The sequence below is a fragment of the Tupaia chinensis genome, unplaced genomic scaffold (assembly GCF_000334495.1).
Source record: "Tupaia chinensis unplaced genomic scaffold, TupChi_1.0 Scaffold000225_1, whole genome shotgun sequence".
Classification (NCBI taxonomy): Eukaryota; Metazoa; Chordata; class Mammalia; order Scandentia; family Tupaiidae; genus Tupaia; species Tupaia belangeri.
In genome coordinates, this window is record NW_006159700.1 from 3,635,184 (window position 1) to 3,649,691 (window position 14,508).

The following is a 14,508-nucleotide window of genomic DNA, read 5'->3' on the forward strand; positions in this document are numbered from 1 at the left end:
ATGGAAGGTTTAATGCTAAGCAAAACAAACCAGACTATGAAAGAGAGGTATTGTATGTCCCTACTCAATAGATACCAAATGTCTGTGCTCTATAGCAGAAATTGAAAGACTGGAAGGTATAATAATAGCAGGGAGAACAATAGTAGATACTAGAGACAGTATGGGAGTAATGGGGGAGTGGATAATAAGTGGTGAAAGGGAGGAGATCAGGGGAAAACAACACATTTAACAGACACAGAAATGAAAAGTTATCTGTTCATGGTAATGTATATGGTTATGTCTTTGACTTGACTAATATGCACTATATTCATACTGGGAAAAACCATGTTGTACACTGTAAAGATATACAGTGATTAAATGTAAATTCAAAAGAAACTAAAAGAAAAAAAAGAAAATAGGATTCTCTAAAAGGATAGTATTTTAACTGGGTCCTGAAGAGGAGGATGAGCCAGCAAGAGAACCTAGGAGAAAGGACATTTTTGCAGAGAAAAAAAAGCAAAAGCATAGCCAGAAGGTCAGAAAGGACTTTGTGATTAAAAGATCCAAAGAGTTTTCCATGACAGAGTATAAGAAGACAGAGCAGAGAGCACTTCAGAGAATGAAAGGGCTTCACATACAAGATGACATTAAAGCACATTTGTTGACATTTTGATTGCTGCAGATGGAGTCTTTGCCTCTCTAATCTATGTATTTTTTTTTCTATGTTTAATGGTAAAATGGACTGTTAGAGTATGTCTTTAAAGAATTACTTGGTTTTGTGATTACATGTTCTTCAAAATTTAAAATTTATTCTGTTTTATCAAAGTTCTTTCTTATATGTATTTATTGCCATGTTCACTTGATCACAGATCTGAAAACTTTATAGCACCAAAAATAAAAATTACCCATTCATTCCCTCAACCTTCACTAAATTCTGTTGTGAAGAGCATCAGTTTATATTGTATATACTTTTCAAAGTAAAACTATTAATCTTGTTCTACTGTGAATTCATGTGTGTGCTGAAATGGTGTTTCTGTAAGAGCTAATAGTTTTATGCTTGTACTATAAAAATATTGATTACTCATTACAAAAATCAGCAGAAAAAAATGGATAAACATATATTGGTTGAGATGAAAAGGTACATAAATCCTTAATTTGACACTAGATGTGTGAGGACAATGCAAACAGAAAGAAGTTGGGACAAATTTGTCAGTTCTTTAACAAACAGTGCACAATGTTTAATACCCTTGTGATGGAAATAATTAATCTTTGAGTTTATCTGGTTCAAATTTTCTTTCCATATTCTGTCCCTCCAAATTAAGACAGTTTTTCACTTTAAACTAGAACTTAAAAAAAAAAAATCAGGTTTAGGTTTCTCTGTGGACAAAGGCAGGTTAATCATTAAATTTTCTCACATCAGTAATTACAAAAAATAAAATCAATATTCTGAGTTTTTCATAATGGTAAATCCACTCCATTGAAGAACTACCTTCTTATTCTATTATAAAATAATTTATCTATTTAGTGTGTATCACAAACTGTCCACATGATTTATGAATCACATTTTGGTTATTTGTAGGGTGCACCTGGCAATCGTGGGTTTCCAGGCTCAGATGGTTTACCTGGACCAAAGGTGAGGTTACCCCAACAATGTGGTACTTATGTGGGTGATGCTCCAAGATATGCCATTTTCAGCATCGTGATCTGGCCCTGGCCCACATGGCCCAGCTCCAGAAAGAAATGGACATAGATGTCAGGCCTAATGTCAACAACGCCTTCTTGTGCCATATCTGCATTAAAAGGATTAAGAGAGGATAGTGGTTGGAGAAATATGGGAGCTTGTTTTCAGACTTCTCATGGATGTTCTTGAGTAGAACAGATTATTAACTTTTACTTTAGCTGATCCATACATATTAGTTATTGAAAATTATAAACTCTTAAAATTCTGCTTTTTAATATACAGTTTGAATTATTGGAGTGAAGCTCTAAACACAATTGTTATTAGTTAGTTAACAATAAAAAATCACTATTTTACAAAGACTAGGACAAAACATGCAGTGACACTCTTTTCAAAGAAATTTTTGTTACCTGTTTAACAACATATTGTATGTTGTAGTAGTGCCTTGACTCCTAAAACCAGAATTTTACTTATGCTTGCTTCTGTTTGCCTGCACTCCTTGCTTTTCTGACTTATCTTCTCTGGAAATCCTTAATTTGACACTAGATGTGTGAGGACAATGCAAACAGAAAGAAGTTGGGACAAATTTGTCAGTTCTTTAACAAACAGTGCACAATGTTTAATACCCTTGTGATGGAAATAATTAATCTTTGAGTTTATCTGGTTCAAATTTTCTTTCCATATTCTGTCCCTCCAAATTAAGACAGTTTTTCACTTTAAACTAGAACTTAAAAAAAAAAATCAGGTTTAGGTTTCTCTGTGGACAAAGGCAGGTTAATCATTAAATTTTCTCACATCAGTAATTACAAAAAATAAAATCAATATTCTGAGTTTTTCATAATGGTAAATCCACTCCATTGAAGAACTACCTTCTTATTCTATTATAAAATAATTTATCTATTTAGTGTGTATCACAAACTGTCCACATGATTTATGAATCACATTTTGGTTATTTGTAGGGTGCACCTGGCAATCGTGGGTTTCCAGGCTCAGATGGTTTACCTGGACCAAAGGTGAGGTTACCCCAACAATGTGGTACTTATGTGGGTGATGCTCCAAGATATGCCATTTTCAGCATCGTGATCTGGCCCTGGCCCACATGGCCCAGCTCCAGAAAGAAATGGACATAGATGTCAGGCCTAATGTCAACAACGCCTTCTTGTGCCATATCTGCATTAAAAGGATTAAGAGAGGATAGTGGTTGGAGAAATATGGGAGCTTGTTTTCAGACTTCTCATGGATGTTCTTGAGTAGAACAGATTATTAACTTTTACTTTAGCTGATCCATACATATTAGTTATTGAAAATTATAAACTCTTAAAATTCTGCTTTTTAATATACAGTTTGAATTATTGGAGTGAAGCTCTAAACACAATTGTTATTAGTTAACAATAAAAAATCACTATTTTACAAAGACTAGGACAAAACATGCAGTGACACTCTTTTCAAAGAAATTTTTGTTACCTGTTTAACAACATATTGTATGTTGTAGTAGTGCCTTGACTCCTAAAACCAGAATTTTACTTATGCTTGCTTTTGTTTGCCTGCACTCCTTGCTTTTCTGACTTATCTTCTCTGGAACAGGGTGCTCAAGGAGAACGGGGTCCTGTAGGTTCTTCAGGACCTAAAGGGGGCCAAGGAGATCCAGGACGTCCTGGTGAACCTGGGCTTCCAGGTGCTCGGGTAAGAACACAGCAGTTATTTCCTGTTTCAATGCAGGGAGATGCCTCAGAGCATTCATTGAAGGGACATTTTTTGTTGTATTTTTAGATCACTTTCACAATTTGGAACATTTCGTTGTTTTTAGGATTTCTCCCTAATGCATTATTTTTTGAATACCGGCTTGTGATTTTCATGAAATATAAAAAACAGTAGCTTCCAATCTCCCTTTATCAAAGGAATGTGTATTAATAGCTTCACCACTTGACGTGAGAAAAGAATCCTTTTTGGTAGTTTTTCTTTGGAAATTTAGCCAAAAAAGGCATGTGGATTCACAAGAGAAAGAGAGAGAGAGAAAGAGAGTGAGAAAGCACCCATAGGAGGTTTGGTCATACTGCAATCTCTTCTCTATCTCCCTCCTATTGGAATTTTGGGTATAGATAGATACACACACATCTGGTATGTTTCTCAAATCTCTGGGTCTGGGACTCAAAGTGCATGGTTGGACATGTGAGATCCAGCCACTCTACCCACCAGGACATGCTTTGGTCATCCCTTTTGCCAGTTTTGACAATTTTTTATTGTTTGCTAACAACTTTTCAGAATTTTGGCAAAGAGAATTTTTTATAGATTTGATTTTAACACAATGTCACTTGAATAGTCCTTTTGAACTATGGGATTGTCCTTCTAGTCAGTGATAATTTTCCTCATTAGAATCTTTTCTTGAGTTGCTGGTCATCAACAAACTAAGGGTTGCTTTTTCTTTTCAGGGTCTGACAGGAAATCCTGGAGTTCAGGGTCCCGAAGGAAAACTTGGACCATTAGTAAGTAATTTGAACAAAAGTCCACAACCATTAATACTGTTCAATAGATATGCAACTTAAATTATATCTATATGAAGCTAGTGTTTTTGATCATGTGGTTGCTGATAATGTATATATATTTAAAATGTTTCTGGAAACAAATTTTTAAGATATCTGTATTTTCAGACAGATGAAAATGTAGATCAAATTTTATTGAGATAATATTTGAGATTGAAATTGCTTCCTTGATATCTGTGAAATAACTGAAATGACATATTTTTCAATATTGGTGAAATTTGTCTACCAGTAATAGCCTCATTTCTTGATGTTTTTCCAATTTTACATGTTTAAGAAATAAGTAAGAATGAATTTTGACAGTTTATAATTCTGAGACTTTTTCTTAAAGTATAATATGAAGCAGAAGTCATGAATTTTTATTAACACAAATCAGTGTAAATGAAATAAAAGAGACTTTCCCTATTAATATGGGACTGTCAGATGTGATGATGAAGATTATGTATAAAATAAGAACAAAATGTCTGTTATAACTATTTAAAATATCTCAATACCTTTTTTTAAAAAAAATTTTGCCATAGTGTGCAAATACTCACTGGACAGACAGAGAAAAAGAGAGAGGGAAAATGAGAAAGCACAGCTTACGCTGCAATCCCTTCTCCTCCATTTTCCTCTTGGGATTTTGGCATGCTTGCATACACACCCATGTGTTTTTCAAGCTGTGAAGTCCCTCTTCAGTCAGCCGTTTAGTATCCAGGTACCTTAACTACCATGCCACAAGCTGGACCCCTGAGTAGTTTTCTTTTCTTATTTTTTTTAAGAGAGATTTTTTGCTATAGGGTTCATGTGCTCACTGGAGAAATATAGAGAGAGACAGAGTGACAGAAAATGAGAAATCACCCCCCCTCAGGGGGCTGGCCCTGCTTCAATAACTTTTCCTCCATTGTCATCTTGGGATTTTGGTCACACATCTACACAAACCTGGTGTGAGTTTTAAGACACTAGGTCTGGGACTGAAACTGTGATTGAGTACATGGTAGTCCAGCAATGTAACCATTAGACCATCTGCTGATTCCTGCCGACCCTCCCCCCGAGTAGTTTTTAAAAAAATATGAATTCGGGTCACCAGATGGCATAGTGTTTACATGGCTATAGACTCCCACATGGCCAACCATGGTTCAAGTCCTTAACCCTGTGGCTTGAAAATCATTGTGTGTGTGTGCCCGAGATCCCAAGAGGAGAATGGAGAAGGTTTTGTGGTATGGCCTTCCCCCTTGGTGCGTGAATTCTCACTTTTCCTCTTACTGTCTTTGTCTCTCTCTGGAGAGTGCACAGGCCCGAAGGCAAAAAAATCTTTTTTTTTTTTTTTTTTTTTTTTTTTTTTTTTTTTTTTTTTTTTTTTTTTTTTTTTTTTTAATTATTGACTCCCGTGATTCATTAAGATACAAATTAAGGATAATTTAAAATTTATTTCGCTTTTGTAGCATGAAAGACAAGTGGCAATTTGGGTGATGTGATATTTAGAGAGAATATATGTAAAACTTACATGGTTCCTATCAATTCTGTAGGGTGCTCCAGGGGAAGATGGCCGTCCAGGTCCTCCAGGCTCTGTAGGAATCAGAGGGCAGCCTGGGAGTATGGGCCTTCCAGGCCCGAAAGGTAGCAGTGTGAGTATAGTGTGTAGTGTGCTTTCCATCATGTGATAGTCCTCATTTGTGACAGTACATTTGTAGTACATGGATTAAATTTTAGAACAGCTTTAATTTATTTTTTAGGGTGATCTTGAAAAACCTGGAGAAGCAGGACTTCTGGTCCCGTGGGCCCCCCGGTATGTGATTTTTAACTGAGAGTATATATGTACTGGATTTTTTTAAGACTTGACATATGAATCAGTTTCAAGGGAAATTATTAAGAATGTACAAAATAAAAGAATTTTAGTTATACCTTTTCTTTTCATTCCTATGATATGGTGTCTTTTGCCATTTTTTTGTAAATAATTATTTTATTTAATTTTATTTATTTACTTTATTTTGATCAGGGAGAGACAGAGTGAGAGAGAGAGAGAGAGAGAGAGGGTCTGGGACTCGAACCACGGCTGGCCATGTGGGAGTCCAGCGTCCTTAATCACCAAGCCATCTGCCAGCCCCTCTTTTGCCTTTTTAAAAATACGATGGTTGCTCTTTCATTTTAAACTTTTTAAAAAGTCTGATTTCAAGGATTACTGCAACATCTTTGTATGTCAAAATTGAATAATATATCAACTAAAGGAAAATAATATTTGAAAAATATTCTATAGTCTATTTTATTTAAAATGTTTAAATATTGAGTTATACTTACCTTCTTCCAATAATGTATCTTATAAAAATGTATTTAAGCTATTTTTTGAGGGGGCACACAGGGATAATATTTATCCTTTAGGGTCATAACTTGATCTTGCAATATAAAAATTATTTATAAGAAATATTTTGGCATTTTTTGGGAGGGTGGAGCAGTTTGAATATATTTCTAAAATAATAGTTTTGCTTTCTATAGTCATTCTAGCTTTGACTATAAAGTCCTCATTAATTATTCTTTTAACACTTAGAAGTAAACAGAAATAGAAATATTACCCTTTAAGTTTAAACAAAGTGATGTTTTTTTCTATATTCAATTTATTCAATTTCTTCAGAGTTTTACAGATGGTTCCAGACATTTTATGTTTGGATCAAAAAATAAACACATTTTTATCAGTATCTTCAGTGGCTTAAGAAGACATCTTTCTTACCAGTCTGTTATCTGGCTGAAGTGCAAAATCCAACTGAGAAAATATAAAGAAATATCAATATTTCTAATAGTTCATATAAACAGGAGGCCTAAAATTTTGGCTGTATTCATGATTTTCTTCCCTTCACGACTTAGGGTCTGGCTGGGGAAAGAGGAGAACAGGGACCGCCAGGCCCCACTGGCTTTCAGGTATGTGTTAATTCATTTTTCCTTTTTTTTTTTTCCTATGACCCAAAATGCTTTTTTAAAATATAAAAGGATAGGGTCAAATATGAACTTCTACAGTTTTCAAAAACATCATTCTTCTCTCAGTAGATAGGATAGGTGGATAAAGTCAGACATTTTTGTTGACAGGAATAGGTTTCCTCTGAACACCTAATCAACACTCAAAACTATTAAAAAAATAAAAATAAATATTTCTGATATCACAAGGTTTAGTAAACCATTTTAAGGTTTATCTGATTTTCCTGACATAGTGAATAAAACTTTTCATTGAACCAAGCTACATGATTTTTCTACATATGGTAGATATTTATCTTATTTAACAGCATAGTCATAATTTTTTAAAAATAGCTTTCAGGATTGCATTTCAGTCATATTCTAGTGGTTTCAAATATTGCCTCAGAGTCATGAAAACTGAAAATGTGAAGAAACTCCTACTATATTCATCTCTTTTTTTTTGTTAAATGTTGTGCTTATGAAAATCTAATTGTCGATTGACTAGCTGTAGTGTTGTTAGAAGTAATTTTCTTAACATGTTTGAACAATATCTTTTGCTTGAATATATAGTAGTAGAGACTTCATGAATTATAAAAGGAAACTCTTAACACTGTTAGTTTACTAGACTTTTACAGTTTCACAATTTCATTTCTTTACTTTTATTTTAGGGGCTCCCTGGCCCTCCAGGGCCACCTGGGGAAGGTGGAAAGCCAGGTGATCAGGTAAGTTCTTAAATACTAATTGCAAAACTAAAATATTGCCTCATAATTTAACTTTTTATTTGTGAGGTATATTACTTTATTGTTTAAGTTTATTATCTCTTAGAATCCTCAAAGCAACCCTATATACTGTGGATAATTATTGTTTGTTTTACAGATGAGGAAAATGAGGCACAGAAGCTAGATAACTTTCCCAAAGTCACACAGCTGATATTTGAACTCAGCTCCAAAACTGTGTTTCTAATCACCACATATACTTTTCCATAACTCTAGAGCTTTACTAGAGGATTTATAATTAGTTATGAACATATACTTACAACTTTATTTTGTCATCCACTGGCACATAGATCTAGGTTATTTTTCTTATTTTTCTTTGAATGATTCATTTTTTTTTTCCTTTAACTGTTCAGCAAATAAGATGCAGAATACTTTGTGTTCTTGACTCAACTAAGCACTGGCCTTATCTAGGTGAAAAAGGTGGCTATGGACCTCACCCTAATATTATATTTAGTAGAAGACAGAAAGACAATTACAAAATAGCATGCCCGAAATGCTGTGATAAGCAAAGTGCTATCTGTTAAAAATTAAAAAAATTAAAAAAAAACAACAACATTTTTCTCTGACCTGGGGATTTAGAACAAGTTTCAAAGACAAAATAATATCTTGTATGAGAGAATGATGGTTAAAAAAAACAACAATATTTTTCTCTGACCTGGGGATTTAGAATAAGTTTCCAAAACAAAATAATATCTTGTATGAGAGAATGATGGATGGTAAAGGTAGAGAAGGGCAGGTAAGAAAACACTCCAGGAAATGAAATTAACCGGATATAAAGGCTTTGCTGATCAATTTATGGCACTGAAAAAGGTTAACTAGGTCATGAAGAATGACTTGAAGTGGGAGATGACAAGGCGAATAAGGGGCCAGAATATGAAGGGTCTATCAGTAAATTTGCTATTTGTCATTGGAGTAAAGGAAGGCTGATGAAGAGCTTTTAAGTGGAAGCATTAGGATGAGATCAGAGTGTAAGGGAGATCACGCCACAGTGAGGACAGTTTCAGGAGATAAGCCGGAGGCCCACCTGGTAACACCATCTTTATCAAGAAGATATGATTTTAAATGACTTACATTACTTAAGAACAAACTGAAACTTTTAATGTACAAGTGATTGCATTAGTTTGAACCTACAGTTGCTCATAGAGTGTTTTGACCATGTTACATGCTTAAGAAGAATATATTAAATTGAGTAGAATTGAGTTGGTTCTATTTAAAAGATTAAATGCTCATTGCTTTTGATATTATTCTCATCTAAACATTTTTGTGTTCTTTAGTAAATAAAAGATATGTAGCATAAATTGTATTGTCTTAAAAAACTAATGCACTGTTTGTGAGATAAGTTTTGCATGTTTCCTTTACCAAAAATCAAATATTCAGATAGAATGTAAATTTTTCTGAGAAAATATTTTTATCCAATATATGTGATATTGCCTCACTTATCATAGTACATGTATTTTCCTTTCGTCAATATTGTGGGCATATTCAGTCTTCTAATTTTACATTAAAATAAATTAGATATGTTATCTGGAAATATTTTTAATAAATGCCTAAGAGCTTGCTGAAAGCTTTTGTTCTTTTTTTTTTTTTTTTAATGTATTTATAGGGTGTTCCTGGAGATCCCGGAGTGGTTGGCCCATTAGGACCTAGAGTAAGTATTTCCTCCCACTGGATTAAATTTTAAAAGGCATCTTTATTTTAAACTGGGCTTTGTTTTAGGCATTGCATTCTCATGAATGAAAGCACATTTTATGACTTTTTTTCCACAAGACTAGCGTATCCTTAGTTCAAGTTTATTTTTGAATCACTAAATTGGAATATGGCTCATTTCTAAAATTTTCTCTGGTAGAAGCCATTTTGCAGAAGCATTTTTAACCCATGTTTGGGTCAAGTATTGAGTTATTTGACATTCCAATGTTTTACTAGGGAGAACGAGGAAACCCTGGGGAAAGAGGAGAACCAGGAATAACCGGGCTTCCTGGTGAGAAGGGAATGGCTGGAGGACATGGTCCTGATGGTCCAAAAGTAAGTACACTTAGGATCTTGACATTTAAAAATGATCTAAATTACTGCACAATGAACCCAATAATTCTCTTGTTTTCTCTTGATAATTTATTTAATATTATTTTCTTCATCAAATATTTAAGGAGTATCTACTAGACTTTTTTCTCGCAACTAGAGTCAGTTAAAAAGGTTCTGTTCCATGATGGGTATTATGGTCTAGCACACATCAAGGTACATTTCCATTTATAGACACATTCCTAATGCTGATTTATATAAATTTTATGAATGAGTTCCATGAACAAGCAGAGATAAGCTGTAGAAATTGTATAATTCATTTGGAAGGGTTTCTAATCATGTATTCCAAGTTTTTGGTCTTAGTTTCCACAATTCTGCTTATGATGTATATGAAAATAGGTAGCTTTTGAAATGTAACAATACAATGTGTGCAAATTACAATGCGATAGAGGAATAAGTTCTAGTGTTCTATAGGACAATAGGTAACTGAAGTAAGCAATAATTTGTTGTATATTTCAAAGTTAGCTACAAAAGAAGATTCTAAGTGTTTTCAGCATAAAGCAGTGACAAATATTTAAGGTGATAGATAGGTAAATTATTCTGATTTGGTATAACACATGTATTTTTGCATTGAAAATAAAACCCACATTGTACCCCATAGACAGATACAATTATTGTGTCTATCAAAAAAATTAATATTCATGTAAAATGAAGATCTCTTTATGAAAACTAACCATCTTCTACTGTATACTCAGCATTGATCAATGAAACTACTGAGTTGCAGAAAGAAGTATTTCCTGACTATTGGGAATGAATTTGTGATGAATATCCCAACATGCTCCAAATAGCCCTGAGTCCTGGCAGAGCTCAAGGAAAAAAAAAAAAAATGTGTCATCAGTTCCATTTCCTTTTGAGTGCCAGTTTTGTGATGAGCAGAAAATACTGCAGCCGACTTCCTTATAACCAATTGAATTAGAACTTTTAATGATCATATTATAAGAGATCTCTTATTGACTTCTGGGTCCAGAGTAATTTAGATCTACATCAATTTAATTACTATATTAGCCTATGAATCAGCTTAATATCATGTGTGTATTTAAGAGAAAATGAAATATTTATCTAAATGCAATTTCTTCTTTTTATTAGTATCTCCAAGATGTTGCCAATAAAGAGGCGGGAGGGGAGCCTACTTTATCATTCTTATTTGAACTGGTGTTCAGTTTTCTCTAAAGTAAACTAACATAAATCAACAATTAAAAAGTAAATCTTTTATTTCTTCAAAAGCATTGGCTCAGGCCTAGTTGCAGTGACTCAGCAATAGGGTGCCACTGTGCAATACTGTTGCCTTTTGTGAAGGCTCTGGGTTCAGATCCCAGGTTGACCTGAAATTTTCTTTTTTTTTTTTTTTTGAGAGAGACTTTTGCTATAGAGCATGTGTGCTCACTGTACAGATAGAGAGACAGAGAGACAGAAAGTGAGAAATCACCCCCCACGGCGGATGGCCATGCCACAATCCCTTCTCCTCCATTCTCCTCTCAAGATTTTAGGCATGCATGCACACGTGTCCAAAGTGAGTTTTGAGCCACTGGGTCCAGGACTTGAACCGTGGTCAACTAGGTGGGAGTATAGCGATGTAACCATTATGTCATCTGCTGCCAGGTTGACCTGACTATTTAGGGCATGCCCACAGGGGTACTCATGACTTTGACTGGATGGTGTGTGGTGTGTGTGTATGGGAGGAGTCATGATATGATGAGACCCTAGCAAGCATGCCAGTCTCTCCTTCTTTTTTTCTGTCAAAATAAATAAATAAATAAACCTAAATACAAATAAATTCAGAAAAAAATGTTTCCAAATGAAAAATATAAGCACTCACTTGCACTTTATGAAATTACTGACATTTAGCTATTTTGACCTAGTAAAACAGAAACTTTATGTGGTTCAGTCTTGATATAGTGACAGTCATTTATTTTTTGTTTATTTTAGGGAAGCCCAGGTCCAACTGGAACCCCTGGAGATACAGGCCCGCCAGGTCTTCAAGGTATGCCAGGAGAAAGAGGTATTGCAGGAACTCCTGGACCCAAGGGTGACAGAGTAAGTTTGATTTTTTTTTTTTCTTTTCAGTTCAGTTATTTAGAATTTCTACTGATAATGATTTCCTGAGTATGTTTTTTCTTCTACCATCCTGAGTCACAAGTCATTTATTCGTTTTTCTGATAGATATTTATCAAGAAAATGCACAATTCCAGGCACTGTTTTAGGTTCAATAGAAAGCAGCCATGAACATGGCACTTAAGTCCTTTGCCTCATGAAGCTTCCGTGAAAATGTGAGAAATCAACAATTAAATAAACGAATGGCATGTTGTGCGTTTTCCCAGGGTGGCATAGGAGAGAAAGGCGCCGAAGGCACAGCTGGAAATGATGGAGCACGAGTAAGTGAAAGCTTTCTTTTCTAGCTGGGCTGGAAACCAATATTATCATTGTCATTTTGAATTGGCTTGACCTTTTCAAAATAAAGTTAATCACTATTTCTTGGTTGTCAGACTAGAAAATGATGACATTGGAGATTTGATGTTTATCAACCATGCATACTTTTTGCAAGCCAAAAAGTAAAGTCATTGATGAGAGAATGAAATAAAGCACTTACTTGTTGTGCCTATGAGATAGGTGTTTGAGGGAGTGGGTCTCTCTTTATCTTTTCTGTCATCTTTTTATTTCATCCGCAGTGTTTATTTCTGTTAAAATACTGATCCGATGAGCTGGCCTAGACCTTGTTCCAGCCCAGGCAAGCAGAGCCTAGTAGAATGGCCAATGTTGTGCTAAGTGTTTCATAATATACTAGACGTCAGGGGTGAGAAAAATGCTGGGCAGTGATTCAGCATTTACGCCTTCAACAATGAAGAGGCTGGATACATGGAGTGTCAAAAAGGATGTCTGTCAAAACATTGTTTAATGTCATGTCAGAAATTGACATTCACAGGCTTTAGGTCTCTGAAATTAGGATGCATTTGCAGTTTCAAGGACAATCAGACTAGAAAGACAATATATTTCTGTGGCTCAAACATCAGACATTTTCTAAGATAGATCTTGATATTTGATGACTAATTTCTTTTTCAGTATGACATGTTTGCTGTTTGTTGTCACATTGTACCCTGGCAATAGCAATTGTATTGTAAAAAAATAGAGATTACAATGAGCCACTGTTTGGTTCTGTACATGAAGTACATTGGTTATACTGGCTTTTGATGAAGAAAATATAGTGACATATAGAAAATTGAACTTTAGTAGTAATTTACCCCCTTTTATGTAAAGTTATTTAAGGGAAGCAGTTTAACAAATTATTAATAGAAAATATGTCTTGCCCTTTAGTCAAATCTAATATTTGATTTAATATTTCAAAATGGCTAAACCAAATTAGTATATTGTTTGTATTTTATATCATGAATGTTCTGAAGTCCAGAGAATATTGTATGGTACTGTTTGAAGATGTGAGGCACTGACGGTTTGTTTTAAGAGGAAATTCCAGATATGTATATACTGTGCCTATAAACTCACTTTGAAAATGCAGTGTACCAGGATCAGATGGAAGTAATGACTACTTTATTTTTATTTTTTAAGTTTTTCTGTAGGGTGCATGTGATTGCTAGAGACATAAAGACCGAGGTAGAAAGAGAGAGTAGAATGAGAGAAAGTGAGAAATCGTCTTTTGGGTAGATGGCCACACCCCAATCCCTTCTCCTCTGTTCAATGACTGCTTTATTTTTAGTGAGGGCAATGCATTATTTTATGAAAGAATCAGAGGAGAGCATGTACTACAATATCATAGTGAGAAATGAAGTATAGTATGTTTTCTATTTCTTAAAAAATTTTTGTGAATATGAAGTTATCCTTATATTTAAGCAGATACTTTAAGGAAATACATTAGGTCAATTATTGGAGGATATTGTTCCATATAGATCCAAAGAATATAAGGATAAAGTTTTCCCATGTTCTTATCAAAATATGAAATTAAAATCTTTTTTTTGTTCTTTAAGTTTCTTTCAATAATACATATAAAAGTAAAATGACGAAAGAGTATTAAGGTTGTGTATAAAGAGGCAATACACCAGTATCAGTTAGAGAACTTGTTTTGGAGTGAACTCCAGTGCTCAACCATTTAATGATTATAACTATGTGTCAAGAAGACCCAGGTGGGTCCCCATGTGGTAGCTTTCCTATGCTCTTAAGTGTAAAAAAAAGCCCATCAACTTCAATGTAGCTGGGTGGCAACTCCATGTAAAAAATATTTATAAAATTAAATGTGTTACCACAATTACACTCTTTTTCAAAAAGATATATTTCATAATGATAATTTAAGAAAATTATATTCTATACAAAAGAAGAAAAGCCTCTTTCAATCTGTACTCAAATTTAAAATTAGAAATGAGCAACATTACACAAGCAGAGAAACATAGACACTATATAAATGGCATCAAATATTTGAAGACTGTTTTATATGCATGAGTTGAGTTGGATAAAATACATCAGAACTTTCTGTAAAGAAAATCTTGTGGAAATTGTGTTAGACTAAATGGAAAAACACTTGAGAATGCGCACGTTT

The 14,508-nt window shown here is 34.1% G+C and overlaps 1 protein-coding gene across 1 annotated transcript in view; it reads left to right on the top strand.

Annotated features, from left to right (window-relative positions):
- The window catches only part of COL5A2 (collagen type V alpha 2 chain), a 173,385-nt gene that overhangs the window by 136,870 nt on the left and 22,007 nt on the right, over positions 1 to 14,508 (top strand). Inside the window, 12 exon segments of the mRNA XM_027771572.1 lie at positions 1,559 to 1,612; positions 3,242 to 3,340; positions 4,087 to 4,140; positions 5,703 to 5,801; positions 5,910 to 5,937; positions 5,940 to 5,962; positions 7,033 to 7,086; positions 7,785 to 7,838; positions 9,496 to 9,540; positions 9,816 to 9,914; positions 11,895 to 12,002; positions 12,287 to 12,340. Of these exon segments, the coding sequence (XP_027627373.1) occupies positions 1,559 to 1,612; positions 3,242 to 3,340; positions 4,087 to 4,140; positions 5,703 to 5,801; positions 5,910 to 5,937; positions 5,940 to 5,962; positions 7,033 to 7,086; positions 7,785 to 7,838; positions 9,496 to 9,540; positions 9,816 to 9,914; positions 11,895 to 12,002; positions 12,287 to 12,340 (771 nt within the window).